At 33.2% G+C, this 20,102-nt stretch overlaps 1 protein-coding gene across 1 annotated transcript in view; it reads right to left on the bottom strand.

The window, feature by feature from the left end:
• The window catches only part of ZPBP (zona pellucida binding protein), a gene marked incomplete at its 3' end in the record, with an annotated part of 99,984 nt that overhangs the window by 30,576 nt on the left and 49,306 nt on the right, over positions 1–20,102 (bottom strand). The window contains exon 7 of the mRNA XM_081288247.1: positions 12,791–12,968. Within this exon, the coding sequence (XP_081144373.1) occupies positions 12,791–12,968 (178 nt within the window). The remainder of the gene's footprint in view (positions 1–12,790; positions 12,969–20,102) is intronic.

The following is a 20,102-nucleotide window of genomic DNA, read 5'->3' as shown; positions in this document are numbered from 1 at the left end:
AGATCTATTCCTAATTTTGTGAGGAATCTCCATACTGCTTTCTAGAGTGGTTGCACTAATTTGTAGTCCCACCAAACATATGAGAGTATACCTTCTTCCCTACATCCTTGCCAATACTTATTATTATATATATTATTGACAACTGCCATTCCTCTTGGAGTGAGATGAAATTTCAATATTTCCTGTGATATGCAGGAGCTCATCCAAAATAAGGGGAAAAAATAAAAGGGTGAGATTCCATAGAAATAAACTTGTACTGGGGGGATTGAGGGAGAGGGAAAAGGAAAGAACAATGGAATGAATCTGACCTAACTTTCCTATGTACATATATGAATATACCACAGTGAATCTCACCATTATGTATATCCACAAGACACAAACTTTTTAAAAAACTCTGTAAATAAACAGTAGGAAGGTCAAAAGAGTAGAGGGAAGGGAATGGGGAAAAAGAGGAGTAGAGGGAAAGGGAAAGTACTGGAAATTGAATTAGACAATACTATTTTCCATGCTTTTATAATTGTGTCAAAATGAATCCTTATGTTATGTATAACTAAAAAGAATCAATAAAAAATATTCAAAAAATTCTATTTACAATAGCATTAAAAACAATGAAATGCGTAGGAATAAATTTTTACCAAAGAAGCAAAAGACCTATACATTGAATGCTACAACATACTGCAGAAAATACAGATAACTAAAAAGGAAACCTGTGTTTATGGATTAAAATAATATTTTCAAAAAAGAAATGTTATCCAAATTGATCTATAGATTTAATTCAGTCCCTATAAGAATGCCATCAGGATTTTTCAGAAACAGCAAAGTCCATTCAAAAATTCATATAAAGGACTTCAAGATGTAGGGCCAAAAGAGGAAGCATCCTGTTTTGATATGTGACTCAGGTCTCTCCTAGTAAGAATACAACATCTCAGAGAGTGTGAGAGGACCCCTATCTAGTGGATTTTCACAGAAATCAATAACACTGTGACCCCCGCCCCCATGCAAAAATCAGAGCCTCTGCATTCAAGTAGGACTCTGGACTCTGGACCCAAAGCCTGTAGAGTTCTAGCTCACACATGGCTCTCAAGAAGCTTAGCAGAATCACCTATCAGCACCTCTGCAGAACTCCAGACTGTGATCTGTTCCTACACAGGACAGTTGGCTGCTATCTATCCAAAGCACAAGGCCATCGCCCAGCTCCTCCAACCTCACCAGACACCCTGGCGCTGGAAGCAGACGGACTCCATCTTGGAAAATCTTTCTCGCCATATTTGGGGGCATGACTCTCAGATTAGATCTCCATCTGAGCAGGTCCAGTATTCTCACCCTGGTTACCTATACTATCCTGAGGCAGAGACACCAGCTTAAAACAGACAACCCCACCTACTGGATGAGAAGAGAAGCAGGAAAGAAACGGATCTCTAAAACTAGCAACAACCCTGGTTTCTTCTTTCAGGTTTTTGTTTTCTTCTTCTTCTTCTTTCTCTTCTACCCTTCTATCCTCTGGCCCTCACATCCCCAACATATGTAAAACAAAGAACTTTGCATGAAATAGGCCTTTGAGGACTGAGTCACCTGAATAATATACTATAGAGGAGTTGCATAAGCCCCCCTTTTCTCTTTTTCTTCTTTTTTCTTTCTTTTTTTCTCTTTTTTCTTTCGTCTTCATTCACCACCCCCCATATTTTACTATTTTCACATCCTGTATTTTTCTAAATACATATGTGTGTGTTTTTTATGTACTCTACTGTCTGCCCATGTACTTGTCTACCCTAAATTACTTCGTGTCTATTCCCTTGCTACTAATGTTCTTCATTAGATTTCTCTTTCACATTTCCTAAGATATATTAACTATATACCCTCACAGCTTTCCCTCTCCACATATCGTCCTATGCCTTACCCCCAGTTCATTGTCCACTGCCAAAAACTGTAAACCCTTTTATGAAACTACTGTTTATATTTTAAATAAATAATAATGAATCCAACATTCCCAGACATAGAGACTAAACTGTAAATGTCTTCATAACAACAAATTGTTCATAGGTGATGTATTGTTGATATTGGGATCTATTAACATTGTCCATCCCCACAAAGGAGGGATCTTGGAACCTTACAAGAGTACTACAAATCTATAGGGTAAAAACAATAACACACCAGACCCACAGAGCTGGAAAGGAAGACACACGAGCAACATGAAAAGACAAGGGAAGAAAGTACCACAAACAAATCAATATAACACATCATTAGAATCATTGGAAGCTACAGCAGAAAAAATTACAGGGAAAGATTTCAGAATTTACATGGTTAAAATGTTCTGTGAACTCAAAGAAGACATAAGAGAACAAATACAAGCAGTGAAAGATCACTTTGACAATGAGCTACATAAACAAATCCAAGAAGTAAAAGATCACCTCAACAGGGAGATAGAGGTTCTAAAAAAACAAAACAGAAACCCTTGAAATGGAAAGAAATAAAAAAGCAAATTAAAAGCTCAAATGAAAACATCACTTGGAAGATACGGCATCAGACAATGAAGATAAAATATATCATCTTGAAAGAACATAGACCACACAGCGAAAATGGTAAGAAACTATGAGCAAAAAAGACCAAATTTAAGAGTTATTGGAATAGAGGAAGGCATAGAGGTCCAAACCAAAGGAATGAACAATCTATTCAAAGAAATAATATAAGAAAATATTTCCAAATATGAAGAATGAATTGTAAATCCAAATTCAAGAAGCGTACAGGAGGGGCTGGGGATGTGGCTCAAGCGGTAGCACGCTCGCCTGGCATGTGTGCGGCCCGGGTTCGATCCTCAGCACCACATACAAACAAAGATGTTGTGTCCGCCTAAAAACTAAAGAAATAAATAAATATTTTAAAAAAAAGAAGCGTACAGGATGCCGAATGTACAAAATCACAACAGATCTACACCAAGAAACATTATAATGAAAATACCCAACATACAGAATAAGGAGAGAATTTTAAAAGCCTCAAGAGAAAGGAATCAGATTACATGTAGGGTAAACCAAATCGGAAAACGGCAGAATTTTCTGAAAGCTAGAAGATCCTGGAACAACATATATCAAGTTCTGAAAGAGAATGGGTGCCAACCAAGAAGCTTATACACAGCAAAATTAAGCTTTAGATTTGAAGATGAAATAAAAACTTTCCATGATAAACAAAAGTTAAAAGAATTTATACTTAGAAAACTGGCACTATAAAACATCCTTTGCAAAATATTCTATGAAGAGGAAATAAAAAAAAACAATGAAAATCAGCAGAGAGAGGTACTACACGAAAGGAAAAACTAATCAAAGAGGAAAACCAAGTCAAGTTAAATAAAAAAATAAACAAATATGGCTGGAATTACAAACCATGTCTCAATAATAACCCTAAATGTTAATGGCTTAAATGCACCAATCAAAAGATAGTCTAGCAGATTGGATTAAAAAAGACCCAACAATATGCTGCCTCCAGGAGACTCATCTAATAGGAAAAGATATACACAGAATTAAGGTGAAAAGTTGGGAAAAATCATACCACTCACATGGACTGTGGAAACAAGCAGGGGTTTCCATCCTCATATCAAATAAAGTAGACTTCAAGCCAAAATTAATCAAAAGGGATAAAAATGGACATTACATACAGCTCAAGGGAACCATACACCAACAAGACATATAATCCTAAATATATATGACCCAAACAATGCTGCAGCTATGCTTATCAAACAAACTCTTCTCAAGTTCAAGAGTCAAATTGACCACAACACAATACTCTTGGGTGACTGTAACACACTTTTCTTACCATTGGATAGATCTTCCAAACAAAAGTTGAATAAAGAATCTATACACCTCAATAATATAATCAATAAACTTAGACTTAACTGAGATATACAGAATATTTCAACCTGCATCAAGCAGATACACTTTCTTCTCAGCAGCACATGGATCCTTCTCACAATAGACCATATATTATGCCATAAAACAACTCTTAGCAAATACAAAAAAAAGTATAGATACTACTATGCATTTTATCAGATCATAATGGAATGAAATTGGAAATCGACAAAATAAAAAATAAAAATTCCTCCATCACCTGGAGACTAAACAATATGCTACTCAATGAACAATGGGTTGCAGAAGACATCAAGGAGGAGAGTAAAAAATTCTTAGAGGTAAATGAGAACATAGACACACATATTGAAATCTCTGGGACACAATGAAAGCAGTACTAAGAGGAAAATTCATTGCATGGAGTTCATTCCTTAAAAAAAAAAAAAGGTCAACAAACAAATGGCCTCACACTACATCTCAAAGCCCTAGAAAAATAAGAACAAATCAGCAGCAAAAGCAGTAAAAGGCAAGAAATAATTAAAATCAGAAATGAAATCAATGAAATCGAAACAAAAGAAATAATTGAAAAAAACTGACAAAACAAAAGTTGGTTCTTTGAAAAAATAAACAAAGTAGACCTACCCTTGGCCATGCTAATAAAGAGAAGGAGAAAGAGGACTCAAATTATCAGCATATATGATGAAAAAGGTACTATCACAACAAACACTACGGAAATACAGAGGATAATTAGAAATTATTTTGAAATCTTATACTCCAATAAAAGAGAAGACATTGAAAGTATAGACAAATTTATTTAGTCATAGGATTTGCCCAGATTGAGTCATGAAGATATACACAATTTAAACAGACCAATATCAAGTGAGGAAATAGAAGATGCCATCAGAAGCTTACCAACCAAGAAAAACCCAGGACCAGATGGATATACAGCCGAGTTTTACAAGACCTTTAAAGAAGAACTAATACCAATACTTTACAATTTATTTCAGAAAATAGAGAAAGAGGGAGTATTTCCAAACTCATTCTATGAGGCCAATATCACCCTGATTCCAAAACCAGGCAGACACATCAAAGAAAGAAAACTTCAGATCGATATCTCCAATGAACATAGATGCAAAAATTCTCAATAAAATTCTGGCAAATTGAATACAAAAACATATCAAAAAGACTGTGCACCATGATCAAGTGGGATTTATCCCAGTGATGCAAGGTTGGTTCAACATACGGAAATCAAAAAGTGTAATTTATCACATCAATAGACTTAAAGAATCATAAGATCACCTCAATAGATGCAGAAAAAGAATTTAACAAAATACAGCACCCCTTTATGTTCAAAACACTAGAAAAACTAGGGATAACAGGAACATATCTCAAAATCGTAAAGGCTATCTACGATAAGCCTCAGGCCAACATCATTCTAAATGGAGAAAAATTGAAGGCAGTCTCTCTAAAAACTGGAACAAGACAGGGATGCCCTCTTTCATCACTTCTATTCAACATAGTTCTTGTAACACTGGCCACAGCAATTAGAAGGCCAGAAGAAATCAAAGGGCTATGTATAGGAAAAGAAGAACTTAAGTTAGCACTATTTGCTGACTATATGATTCTATACCTAGAAGACCCAAAAAACTCTACCATAAAACTTCCAGAACTAGTAAATGAATTCAGCAAGATATAAAACCAACACCCATAAATCAAAGGCATTTCTGTATATCAATGACAAATCCTCTGAAAAGGAAATGAGGAAAACTACCCCATTCACAATAACCTCAAAAAAAGACACTTGGGAATCAACTTAATGAAAGAGGTAAAAGATCTATACAATGAAAACTACAGAACCCTAAAGAGAGAAATCAAAGACGACCTTAGAAGATGGAAAGATCTACCTTGCTCTTGGATAGGCAGAATAAATATTATCAAAATGACCACACTGCCAAATGCACTATACAGACTTAATACAATTCTGATCAAAATCCCAATGGCATTCCCCATAGAAATAGTAAAAGCAATCAAGAAATTCATCTGGAAAAATAAGAGACCCAAAATAGCTAAAGCAATCCTTAGCAGGAAGACTGAAGTAGGTGGCATCGCTATACCAGACCTTAAACTATACTACCTAGTAATAGTACCAAAAACAGCATGGTATTGGCACCAAAACAGACTGGTAGACCAATAGTATACAATAGAGGACACATAGACTAACCCACAAAATTACAATTATCTTATATATAGACAAAGGTGCCAAAAACATGCACTGGAGAAAAGATAGCATCTTCAAGAAATGGTGCTGGGAAAACTGGAAATTTATATGCAACAAAATGAAATTAAATCCTATCTCTCACTATGCACAAAATTTAACTCAATATGAACCAAAGACCTACGAATTAAACCAGAGACTATGCACAGAAGAAAAAGTAAGCCCTAATCATCATCACGTGGGATTAGGTCCCAAGATCCTTAATAACACTCCTATAGCACAAGAATTAAAACCTAGAATTAATAAATGGAATGGACTCAAACTAAAAATTTTCTTCTCAGCCAAAAAAAAATCTATGAAGTGAATAAAGAGCCTACATTTTGGGAGCAAATTTTTACCCCTCACACATCAAATAGAGCACTAATCTCTAGGGTATATAAAAACTCAAAAATCTAAACACCAAAAAACCAAATAACTCAATCAATAAATGGGCCAAGGACCTGAACAGACACTTCTCAGAAGAGGATATACAATCAATCAACAAATATATGAAAAAATGTTCATCATCTCTAGCAATTAGAGAAATGCAAATCAAAACTACTCTAAGATATCATCTCACTCCGGTCAGAATGGCAGCTATTATGAAGACAAAACAACAGTAAGTGTTAGCAAGGATGTGGGGGAAAAGGTACACTAATGCATTGCTGGTGGGACTGCAAGTTGGTGCAGCCAATATGGAAAGCAGTATGAAGATTCCTTGGAAAACTGGGAATGGAACCATCATTTGACCCAGCTAATCCTCTCCTCGGACTATACCCAAAGGACTTAAAAACAGCATACTACAGGGACATAGCCACATCAATGTAAACATTGATAGCAGCACAATTCACAATAGCTAAACTGTGGAGCCATCCTAGATGCCCTTCAGTGGATGAATGGATAAAAAATGTGGCATATATATAATTTTACTCCACAATAAAAGAGAATAAAATCATGGCATTTGCAGGTAAATGGATGGCATTGGAGAAGATAATGCTAAGTGAAATTAGCCAATCACCAAAAAACAAATGCTGAATGTCTTCTCTGATATAAGATGATTGACTCATAGTGGGGTAGGGAGGGAGAGGAATGGAGGAATAGATGAATTCTAGATAGGGAAGAGGGGTGGAAGGGAAAGGGATGGGGCAGGGAATTAGCAAGGATGGTGAAAGGTGATGGACATCATTATCCAAAGAACATGTGTGAATACACGAATTGGGTGTGAACTTACTTTATATACAAACAGAAATATGAACAATTGTGATATATATGTGTAATAAGAATTATAATGCAAAAAATAAGTACATGTATAAAGACAGGAATTGGCATGAACATATTCTATATACAAAGATATGAAAAATTGTGCTGTATATGTGTAATAAGAATTGTAATGCATTTGCTGTCGTGCATTTAAAAAAATCAATTAAAAAATTCATTTGGAATCTCATGAGACCCTAAATAGCCAGAATAATCTTTTTTTTATTTTTAAATTTATCTCTTTTTTATTTGTTCATGTTAGTTAAACATGACATTAATATGTATTTTGACATAGCATACATTCATGGAATATAATTTCCCATTTTTGTGGTTGTACATGATGTGGAGTTACACTGGTCACGTATTCATATGCGAATACAGGAAAGTTATGTTGGATTCATTCTACTGTCTTTTCTATTCCCATTCCCCCTCCCTTCCCCCCACTCCCCCCTGTCCAATCCAGTGAACCTTCACTACTTCCTCTCCCCCACCTATTGTAAGTCAGCATCCATATATCAGAGAGAATATTTGGCCTTTGGTTTTTGGGGATTGGCTTGTTTCATTTAACATGAGCGTCTCCAGTTTCATCCATTTACCAGCAAATTTCATTCTTCTTTATGGCTCAGTAATATTCCATTGTATATATGTACCACATTTTCTTTATTGATTCATCTGTTGAAGGGCACCTAGGCTGGTTCCATAGCTTAGCTAATGTAAATTGAGCTGGTATGAACATGATGTGGCCAAATCACTATAGTATGCTGATTTTAATCTTAACAAAGAACAAGTTAGAGGACTCCCGCCTCTTGGTTTCAAAATTTACTACAATGCTACATTGATTGAGAAAGTGTAAAGATGGGGACATATAAACCACTGTAACAGAATAGAGAGCTCAAATCAAACCATTCACATAATTTCAACTGATTTTTAACAAAGAGGCTATGGGTAAAATGTAAACTTTTCAACAAATGGTGCTGCAATAAATTGGATATACATATGCAAATTAGTTATGTTGTACCCTTACCTGTATCAGACATACAAATTAACTCAAAATGAATAACATACCTAGAGTTTTAAGGCTCAAGCTTTAAAACTTTTGGCATAAGAACAAAGTTTCATGACATTATATTTGACATTAACTTCTTGGGTGTGACACCAAAAGAATAGGAAATAAAAGAAAAAAATACATTGGACTTCAACAATATTTACAACTTAGTGAATTTCAGTGTTTAAGGTATATTCAAGAGAGTTGAAAAAACAAAGTATGAGAGAAAATATTTGCAAGTGATATATTTGATAGGGCATTATGTCAAACTCATGGAACTCAAAATAAAAATAAAGACACTTAATTTAAAACCAGAAAAAAAATTTCAATAGAAATTTCTCCAAAAGATATATAGAAATGTAAAATAAGAACATATAAGATTGCTCAGTATTTATAAATCATTATGGAAATATAAATAAATATCACAATGGATAACACATCCCATTCATTAGGATAATTTTAAAAACAAACAATAACAAAGTGTTGGTAAGGAGATGGAAATAATTGGGACTGTTGTGCATTACTCATGATAATATAAAATGGTGCAGCCACTGTGAAGAATTTGGCTTCTCCTAAAACTACCATTGGATCCAGTAACTTCACTTTTAGATATCAAGGCAAAGATGTGTACAAGTAAGTACTGGGACAGAAAACTGTATACCATATTTCATCACAGCATTATTCACAAGAGCCAAAAGATGGATATAACTCAAATATCCATCATCAACAGATGAATGGATAAACAAACTGTGGCATATACATGTTCAATCTTAAAAGGAATTCATTTCAAATGCATTCTACCACATGGATGAACCCTGAAAGTATTTTAACTGAAACAAGCCAGATTCATAGGACTACAAGATTCCATTTATCAGTTACCTAGAGTAAGAAATTGAAAGAGACAGAAAGTAGAATAACTATTAGCAGTAGGTGAGAAAACAGTGAATCTAGTTACTATTTAACTCAATCAGAGTTTGTTTCTGGGATGTGAGAACATTCTTAAATTGATGGTGATGATGGGTGCACAATTTTATGAATGTACTTTATACCTATGAATTTTACACTTGATTAAAATGGTATATTTCTTTGGTATGACCTCAACCTCTATGTATAACTGCAAAGCTCTAATTTAAAAAACATACTAAAAATGTATATTTAATGTTTTCCTTCCCAAGAGTAAAAAAGGAGCAGCGCTCCTTGAGATACAGCTGAGGAAAGGGTTTGGGCAGGATAATTAGAATACAGACCTGGAACATCATACAGTGCCATAAAATAAGAAAGTGATCAAGAAATAAAAGCACACTGAGTAAATATACAATCTCACTTCAGGGAATGTGCAGTGGCAAAACTTGGATAATTTGAATAATATAATAAATAATTATAGCAATGGATTACAACAAAAGAATACATTCATAAGCTTATATTGATAAATAAAAATAAACTAGATAGAAGATAGCTGTCCCTTAGAGAATTACATTCAATAAATATGTAATGATGAACATAAAAAATGGTTGCTATACTTGGATCAGCAGTACTTCTCAAAGGTTCATGTGCTCAAAGACTGGTCCCCAGTCTGTGGTGCTGCTGGGAGATGGTGGAACTTTTGAGAAGTAGGGCTAGTGAGAGATATTTAGGTCATTTGAAGTATGTCCTTTCAGGATACATTGGGATACTGGCCCCTTCCTGTCTCTCAGGCTTTTTAATATCTATGAAGTGAATAGGCCTCTTCTGCCCTGAGCTCTTGACACAATGTACTACACATCACTAAAGCCAACCAACTATGGAGTGACACCTCCAAAACTGTGAGCCAGAATAAACCTTTCCTCTTTATCATTGATTATCTCAGGTATTTTGTGACACTGATGGAAAATGGACGAATAGTTATCATTAGGGCAAATAAAACATAAACAATTATCATAAGAAGGAAATGTCACTGGATGCTAAAATTAGTGGGCAAAGTGTGATGAATATGCATATGTTTTTATATCTCAAAGAGTTTCCCAATGAGAAATTAATTTTTAAAAAGGGATTAAAATGAAAAAAATTGGAAGATATGACCTTAACTCATCAAAGTGAACATCATAAGTAATAAGATGTTTAAATAACACATATCTCTTGAAATGACATTTGGAAAGGGACATATCATCATTTGTGAAGTATTATTGCCCAAAATGCATAAATTTGAACCTAATCACGAGAAAAATAGATTCAAATTGGGATACATCTTACAAAATAAGTCTCCTTGTGTCAAGGTCATGAAAAGCAGAAACTCCAATTGATTATAGAGATGCAAGCAATGTAAATATCATATCTTATATTGAATCTTGGTCCTCAAAGGACATTATTAGGAATACTGGAAAAATATGAATAATTTCTATAGTCTAATCAGTTGTACTATATTAATGTTAATACCCTAATTTAATAATAATAATAATAACAATAATAATGTTATTAAGGTGTTAAAATCAAGATACGTGTAATGAAGGGTATATAGGAATTCTCTTTACAACTTTTGTAATTTTTCTTAATTTAAAAATGATTTAAAAATAGAAAGTTTAAGAATATCAGGTGCCTAAATATAAAGCTTAAGTAAAATATCTATAAGACCTCTATAAATAGAGTATTTTAATTGAGGTAAGTTTAAATGAAAATATATAAACACATACACACAGATACACACACACACACACACACACACACACACACACACCACACATATAGGACACAAAATAGAAATACAGCATAATCTCCTGCTCCTTTAATTTTTGAGAGAAGCCTTTCTTGACAATCTAATTAATGAAGCACTAACCTCAACCTAGTTACTCTCCAGAGTGGTTTTTCCCCATTTGAACTCCTAGCATGATCCATTTTTCACCCTTATTTGCCCTCTTCCATTGTACCTGCTTAAAATAAAGTTAAACATAAATTCTTATTTTCAGATATTCTTTGGTCATTTGGAATTAGTCTTTTGTAAAGTACTTATTCAAATTGTTTGCCCTTTATTTTGGTTTTGTGTTTTTAAAAATATTCTTAATATGTTATGGGTACTAATTTTGGGGGAGTCAAATCCATTATGATTTTTTTTACCATTCTCTGGGATTATCTTTTTTCCATGTTTTAATAATTTCTTAATATTTTATAGATTTTTAAATTTTAGTTATACATGATAGTATAATAGAGGAAAGGGGGTAAGGGAGGAGAAGAGGAAGTGAGGAAGTGCTCAGGAGTGATACTGGCCAAACTATATTGTTATACTGTGTGTATGTATCAATACATAACAACAAGTCACACCATTATGTAAAGCTGTAATGTACCAACAAAATAATGTAGAAATAAAATAAAATTTAAAAAAATCAAAATTCGAGATGTAAATATTTTAATAATTTTAATTTAGCATTAAAGTCTTTACTGAAAACAAATAGAAATGCATATAAATAGAGAGCTAAACTACTATGTTCCACTTTCATTCCTTGTTATTTCTAGCCTTTTCTTTATCCTTATCTGTGCTACACTGATACACAATACCACTATTGTCAAAATAGTTACAAAGTTTCCATCTGGAAGTAATTTATTTATTAAATTTGTATTGTATTTTCTAAAACAATTTTAATACATTTTGTCAAATTCCATATAGTTAAACAAAAACAATAGAAGAAAAAAGTAATAAAACAAAATCTAAACAAACAAAAGTAAAAAGAACACTTGGTTTTCCATTATATGAAAAGATTTTTAATCTAACTTGGATAAACAGGAGAACAAATTTAAAAAGATGAAAAAAAGGTACTGACTTACCAATATTAATAATAGGAAGATTTTAAGACTAGAAATTAACTGACCCATTCAATTCTTGATAACAAAAATGCAAATTATTTTAATACAAAGGCAACCACTTTTATAGAATTCCTCTATTAATAAAGATGAAGACAGATGAATGTCAGAGAGTGACTAAGAATCTTTAGTGCTAGTATCAAAAGTCAGAAAAAAATTATAATAAAATAATTCAAATACTTATTTCTAAAAGGATAAAACCCCACAAAATTCCCTACCTACTCTAGACTACACAAAATTAAACTCACTGATAACAGTTTCTAAGATATATCATTTAGTTATATCTAGGGTAAATAATTCTAAAGTAACTTATAACTATTATCTTTGTTTCTTCCCAGATAACTGCCTAAAGCCATTGAACCTTTGCTGTCATAGTAATACCAAGGTCAAAATTAAGCCAGCTTTTTTCCTTTACATCTTAGATTCACACAGCCTCCTCAAACATACTACCTTGAATAATTTAAAAAAATATACAGCTGACAATAAAAAAAAACTGACAGACATTCACTTAGGCATAATGAAATAAGTGAATTTTTATCAATATACAACATGAAATCATAGTTCATTACATACCACAGCATTCAGGACATTTTGGATGCTTCAGGGTATTCATTCCATACCCTGGAAAGCAGCGATTGATCCAAACCATTTGGAGAGTACCTTCAATGTAGTATATTTCAGGCAATGGATCTGAACGTCTGCCTAGAACTTCTACTTGTTGATTGAAAAATCTCTCTATGAGATTTTTAGCCTAAAATAAAAATAAAATATGAAAAAATATTAGTCAAAAATAAATGTAATTTTAGAACAGAGAAGACAGAGGCAGGATAAAACAGCCTTGGGTGTTTATTTTATCTTGCACTCATAGGATATGATTACAATAATAACACATGTAAAACTAAAAAGATGTCACCTATATGCCTCCAATATTTCCAAAGGTACTTTCTTAAATAACACAAAGAGACCATTTGAATGTATAATCAAACATTTTGTTCTTTCAATTTTTAGTAGCACGTAGAAAACATCAGAGAAAAATCAAGATAGTGGCTTGAAATTGAATGTATTCTATGAAATTAAACATAAAGGAATATATTTTAAGAATCATTAAGAAGCATATTCTCTGGCACCCCCTTCACTCTTTTCAAAAAGAAAATTAGGTTTAAAAACAAGGGAAAATGCAATACCTATTACAATCTTTAGGTCTGCATCTAAAAAATAAGTTTATAAAATACTTAGGAGATCATTCTGTTCTATAATTACCTTTATGTTTGTAATATATTCTAGCTTAACTCATAAATCAAAAACAAGATTATACTTTTCTATGAGTGATAAGATCTGTACAAAAAAACATGAAGCATGGTTATGATTCAAACCCTCTATAGTTAGTTCTCCTCCATTCTTCCACACTAACTTTCACCCACAGTCCAGTCAGAAGCACAGAGAACAGGTTCATCTATAACCATTAGTGGTACACTTCAACTTTTCTGAGTTCTTTAAATATTTTGTAAAGTACATACTTCCATGAAAACTTCTATAATAACAAATAGTTTTCAACATACTAAACTGATTGTAAATATACAAGTCTTTTCTATTACTCAATTACTTCATAGCTTTTCACTGTTTAAATGTTATTTTTGTTATTCTGATAATATGGGGGAAATCCATTGATTTTTACTTGATCAAACACAAATTTTATTTAAATACATACTTAAGAATAGATGTGAATGCTTATTTAACTAATTATATTTAAATTTGAAAATATAATTTGTAAGTTTCATAGAGACACATTCATAAATCATTCAGCTTCCTAAAATCCTATACAAAAAAGAAAAAGAAAAAAAATTAAAGAAAAAAGAAACATCAATGAACTGCTAGGTGTGGTCATGCAAGTCTGAAATTCCAGTATAACAGCAACTCAGGAGGCTGAGGCAGAAAGATCACAAGTTTAAGGCCAGCGTCTGCAACTTAGCAAGACCCTCAGAAACTTAAAAACGACCTACCAAAAAATTTTAAAATAAGAAGGACTAGGGATGTAGTTCAGTGATAAAGCACTCCTAGATTCAAGTCCCAGTACCAAAAGCAAAATAAAGCAATGATCTTAGAATTGAGAAAATCTGGTAGATAAAAATATAAGTGTATTGTTCCCTATTTTCCCTCTAAAAGGAAGAGGAGGATAGACCTCCCAATATAAATGAAAAGAAGGTCATAAATTTTGTAAATCACTAACTTAACATTTTTATATCGAGTAGGGTTAATAATTAGGACCTGAAATTATTAGGACATAGGGTTAAAAGCAGTACAGCTGAAGAAGTCTATGAGTTGGATAAGGATTCCAAATGCAAAAATAAACTTACTAAGCCAATCTGGATTATTTAAGAACATAATTATAAAACAATCTCAATAAACTAGTAATCTTGTTTAAGTGATAATGAATATGACTAAATAAACAAGAGATTTACCAGTCCACTCTATTCCTCTTGCTACCCCCAAGAAACTTTATAGAAACATATATAAAAAGAATATGTTCTACAACAACTGGTCAATGATCACAGGTCTGAAAAAGCAACTGCTGCTATTTCAAAAGTGAGCAGTAGTTAAAACATGTGCTTTTGTATGGAGAAGTTGAACAACTAATATTAAATACCATAATCTTCCACTGGCCATGCCAAGTATAGACAGTAAATAAAATTTTAACTAGAAAGGTTTCAGTATTTACTCTAGTTTTGTCAAACCAACTTAGAAGACAACTACCTACTTCTGGGTAGGGAACAAATTATACATTATACAAGATCAGAGTCTAACTTGAGTTATAATTCCACTGAGTGAGAACTAATATACACAAGATTTACAAATATTAAACCTATATAGGAGTCCTTTGGACACCTTTACATAATTCCTATATTTAGGAATTCCTGGGGAAAAATAATTATATATCTCCAAGTGTGATTAGAATTAATACTAAAAAGTAAAAAGAAGAGGAAGTTTAAAGGTAAGAATAAAAAAGACATGTAAATTTTCATAAAATAAAACAAATGACCTTGATTCTCAGGAAATGAATGAGAGGTAATATGTCCAGATACAAAATGTCTCAATGGAGAACTGCAGAAAACAATTACAAAAACTCAAAATTGTCTCTTTCATGTTAGAAACATCAGAACAGGGATAATGTGCTCAATTTTGAGTGGATCAGGTAGAGATCTATGAGACAGAGGTAAGTTTAAAAGCCAAACCAAAGATTTGATGAAGAAAATAAAGGGTTATAAAACAACTTTAATTTTATGAAAGTTAGAATCTACTCCTATCAAGTATAATAAGTACTACAGGATTTGAGGAAAAAAAACTTCCACATTGTAACGTGGGGACTACAAAATCCTGAAGCAAAAAACAGAATCCAATCTTTACCAATGGATGCCACTGAAGTGGTGGTTGTTGCACATGAACTGAAACTTGCATTTTAAAAAAAGGCACTGAAGAAGAAAAATTTTAAAAAAAATTTATTATTTATATTTTGTAATGATTAGATATCTAAGCTGATGTATTAACATTTTTTATTAACATATTGCTCATCAAAATAGATAAGGAGTGAACATGGAGAAAAATATTTTAAAATACAGGAAGGTACTTCCATTTCTAACTAGGTGGTATACCATGTATTTTGAGAAATCTTTGTGCTAAAAATGACCTATTTGAACACAACAGAACAATCTTGTGTAGACATATTTCTACAAAGAAATAGAAAGAGGAAAGATAGAAGATAAGAAGGCAGGAAGGGAAAAGGAAAGGGAGGGAGGTAGGGAAAAAAAAAGTAGAAAGCAAGATAAAGAGGAAAAAAAGACTTAAGAGCTATAAATGAGAAGAAAACTACAAACCTAATAGTAGCTGTGTCCCTAATTCATTTGATGTCAATCTCAGTATTCCAAGGTGTTACAATTTTATCAGCCTAAAGAAAAATGGAGAAAAGCCTTAAGCCTGTAAAAAGAGAGTAAGACTCTAAGTAAAACAGTGGACATGGAAATTTTTTCAGTTACAAAATTGGGGGGGGGGGAAGGAAAGCTTCTCAGTGTCAGCTGGGGTGTAGGATGGTGAAGGAGGAGGTGGGGGAAAGGTGAAAAATAGAGGGATAAGGGAACCAAAAACACCTCTGTAAATTCCTATATAATTGTCTGCTTTCAAGTAGATTTGAAGTTTTTCTAACAGAAATTCTAGGCCAAAAAAATTTACATAAAAATTGCCTTTGCTTGAGCACAACCCTGGAGCACTAGGGAAACAGGAACATGGACACTTGATGAAACTGTACAGAAATATACACATGCCTAGACCAAACCAGCTATCTAGCAATAAAAGTCTAATACTCATGACTTCATCCAACTGAATTATGAAGAACATGATAAAACGAAGAAATAATCAGAGACAACAAACAGCCAGATTAATACAAGATAATGAAATGTAAGTTTTATAAAAATGATGTAAAGCATGTTCTAAATATAGACATAAAAATGGAATAAAAACATGAAAAAGTAAAATTATACCATAAAAAAGAAAAAAGTATATATTAACAACAACAACAACAACAACAAAACCCTGCTTGAACTACAAATAGTGAATGGAATGAAATTAAAAATTCAATGGACTAACTGGGTACAGTGGTACACACTTGTAATTCCAGCTCTAATGATCTCCCTTTTACTTTCATCACAGGACAAAGTGAAAAGAAAAGGGAAGTACTAGGAAATAAAACTGAACAAATTATGTTGTATACATGAATAATGAATATGTAACAACAAATGGCACTATATATACAATTATAATGCATCAAAATGATCTTAATAATGAATAAAAAATAAAAATTCTAAAATAATAAATTTACCTGAAGAAAATTCTTCAAAAAATTCAATGGACAGAGTAAACAAAAGTAGGTCCAAATGAGCTAAAATAATAAAATGCAAGAAGTATTTGAAATTTTTTTTCAGAATGCAAAACATAACTAGGAAAAAACCATAGAATAGTATAAGAGAGATGGAGAAATCAATAGACAATTCAAAATAAAATGATTAGAAATTCCAGAAAGGCAAATGGTGAAAAGGCAATTTAAAAAGGACTCTGGCTGAAATTCTTCTTGAACTGAGGAGAGCAATTTTTCTGCAGAAATAGGAAGCATGATAAATTCTAAAAGATAATGACTAGAAAACAAAGGACCTGAATGCAAGAAGGAAAGAAAAGCAAATAAACACATAAAATTGTGGTTTAATACAAGAAGTCAATGACCTACTGAAATAACTTTGATATCAAATAGAAAAAATCAATAAAATAGAACTAAAATACTGGAAAACAACAATTAAAGAAGAAATCAAATCACGAGTTAAAAAAGGCATTTAAATTCCTTGCATTTTTTAGGAGGATAAAATAAACTAACAGTACTACTGTCAAGTATATTTGTTAAAACAAAGCCAAACCATTTAAACAGTAAAAAAGAAAAAAAAAACCTGTAAAGCACAGAAAAATAAGGGAAAATTTTATTTTAGATCCATACAAACAAAAATAGTTAACACAAAGAACAGAAAACCACAGTAAATGATATGTAATAGAATGGTAAAAATCAGTCCACATGGAGCAATAAGTATGACTTATTGAGACCTTGTCTCTAAATAAAAAATAAAATGAAAGGCTCAGTGGTTAAGCACCCCAGGGTTCAATCCCCAGTATAAAAATAATAATAAAAAAGAAAGAAAGGAAGCAAGCAAGTGGAGCCTGAAGATGGCAGAGGAGACGTAAGCAGGAACGTCCAATCCCTCCATAGTCCATTAAGGAAGTAGTGAAAGAACAGCTGACCAAGAGAGTCAAAGTAATAGTACCTTAACAACCTTCCTTGGCTGCAGGGCAGGAGGTAATGCTTCTGCACCACAGGCCACCTACAGAGAGGTCACAATCACAAGTCCCAAGCTTAGCAAACAGCTACCAGGCTCTATGTTCCTTTAAAGAAAACACTATAGAGGAAAACAAGTGCACAGCATTCTATAGCAGTTAGAGAGATGGCCCTGAGCCCAGCATCCTGTGCTCCTGCACCCAACAGAAGGAGCTAGCAGACGCAATACAGCACCCCAGTACCCTCTGAGCATGCAGTCTCAGGCCCCTGGGTTGATGTACAAGAACCGGGTGGTGAGAAATCCATAGCAACCAGTGATGAAGCTCCTATGTCAGCACCTCTAGGAGGACCCCAAGCTAAAGATTAACTTGGTTTAATACTATAGTAATCAAAAGTTTAGTACTAGAGCAAAGATGATATATTGGTCAAGAAACAGAAGACAGTCCAGAAATGTTACATATGCTCAGTTTATTGTGACAAAATTGTGAAGGTTAAGTCAATGAGAAAAGAACAATTTTTCAACTAATGGTACTAAAGGAATCCGAAATTCACAGGAGAAAAATTAACCTAAACCCTTCTTTACAGCATACACAAACACTGACTGGTCTATGGCTCACAGAACTAAATACAAAAGCTTTACTTGGAACTAACATGGAAGAAAATCTTTTTTCCCCCTAAGAATTTTTCAGGTCTTTAATAAATTAATGTTCTGGATTGCTTAGGTTATAAGACTTTAAGGTATTCAGATCTGGTTATGTCCCAGACGTAATAAAAGGTCTAATGCATGGTGTAGACTGCTACCTAGCAAAATTCAGAAACTATTAAGTAGTTCCTCATTTGAATGTTATCTGTCTTATCTCCTTTGTCATAAGGATCTGACTTCCTCTAAAATGAATGATTTAAAATAAGGTACTTAAAAATTCCATACCAAGTCATAATAGTTAACAAACACTATTCAAAAATGCCTTCTAATCCTCAGTTTCTCCTTCTGTAAGATGAAGGAGTTGGATAAGTGTTAGTGCCACAGGCCAGACCTTATCATGAAGGAGTGAAATACTATAACCTCGACAGTGAGGAGGGTGAGAGGGGAACAGAGCTACTAATGTGATTAAGCAGTAGTAGGCAAGAGTAATGGCCTCAAAAGACCCAGTGTCTACAAGGAATCATCAAGACTTGAAAGTCTGTTTTTGTATTTTGATCTGACAAGTATGTACTTGCTATAAATTTATGTACAGAATTAAATATACCACTAATTAATTTATAAATCATAATAAATCCAGACAATCATTTCCTCTCACCAGCAGATCTTGCTTTGAAAAAGAAAAACATGTACATATGCAAATTTCAGCAATATCAGAAATTTCATTAAACCCAAGTAGAGTCATAATTCATTCTAGAATTCAATGATATGTTTGCAGAATCACTTAACTATAATCATAGACAACTACCATAACATCTTTGCAGGGCAAAATTGTTGTTATTCACCAGTGAGAATAATTCAACTGCAGGCTCCGCAGCTTTGGTGAAGGCACTCGGCAAGTTCTTTTCACACAGAGCACCATTACAATTGTTTCTTCCTATTTTACACAGCAATTGTCTCAAAACCTGGTATCAAAATATTTACAAATCAAGTGAACAACAGATAAGCAAACAAAGATTGAGACCAGCAGTGCATAAACTTATGCAAAGAAGAAAGTGGCCCATTCACAAGCTGATAAAATTGAACCTTTTAAATACAAAATTTGTTGCTGGGGATTTCTGGAGTAAATCTCCCAGGTTCCTTGCCCACACAGTGCTAATGTCACTCATTTTCATGCTTGAACAGTGAAATTAGAGCAGCTATCCTGTAATTCTCAAACACCATCCATAATAATAGTGAATATGAATGGTATCAATTTCCCAGTTAAAAGACAGAGATTAGGCGGGTACAGTGATGCACACCTGTAATCCTAGTGGCTTAGGAGGCTGAGGCAGGAGGATTGCAAGTTCAAAGCCAGACTCAGCAAAAGTGAGGTGCTGAGC

Source organism: Spermophilus citellus (genome assembly GCF_964194105.1).
Source record: "Spermophilus citellus genome assembly, chromosome: 3".
In the NCBI taxonomy this organism is placed as follows: Eukaryota; Metazoa; Chordata; class Mammalia; order Rodentia; family Sciuridae; genus Spermophilus; species Spermophilus citellus.
Note: the sequence above shows the minus strand (reverse complement) of the source record. Positions and strands in the feature narration are given on the sequence as shown.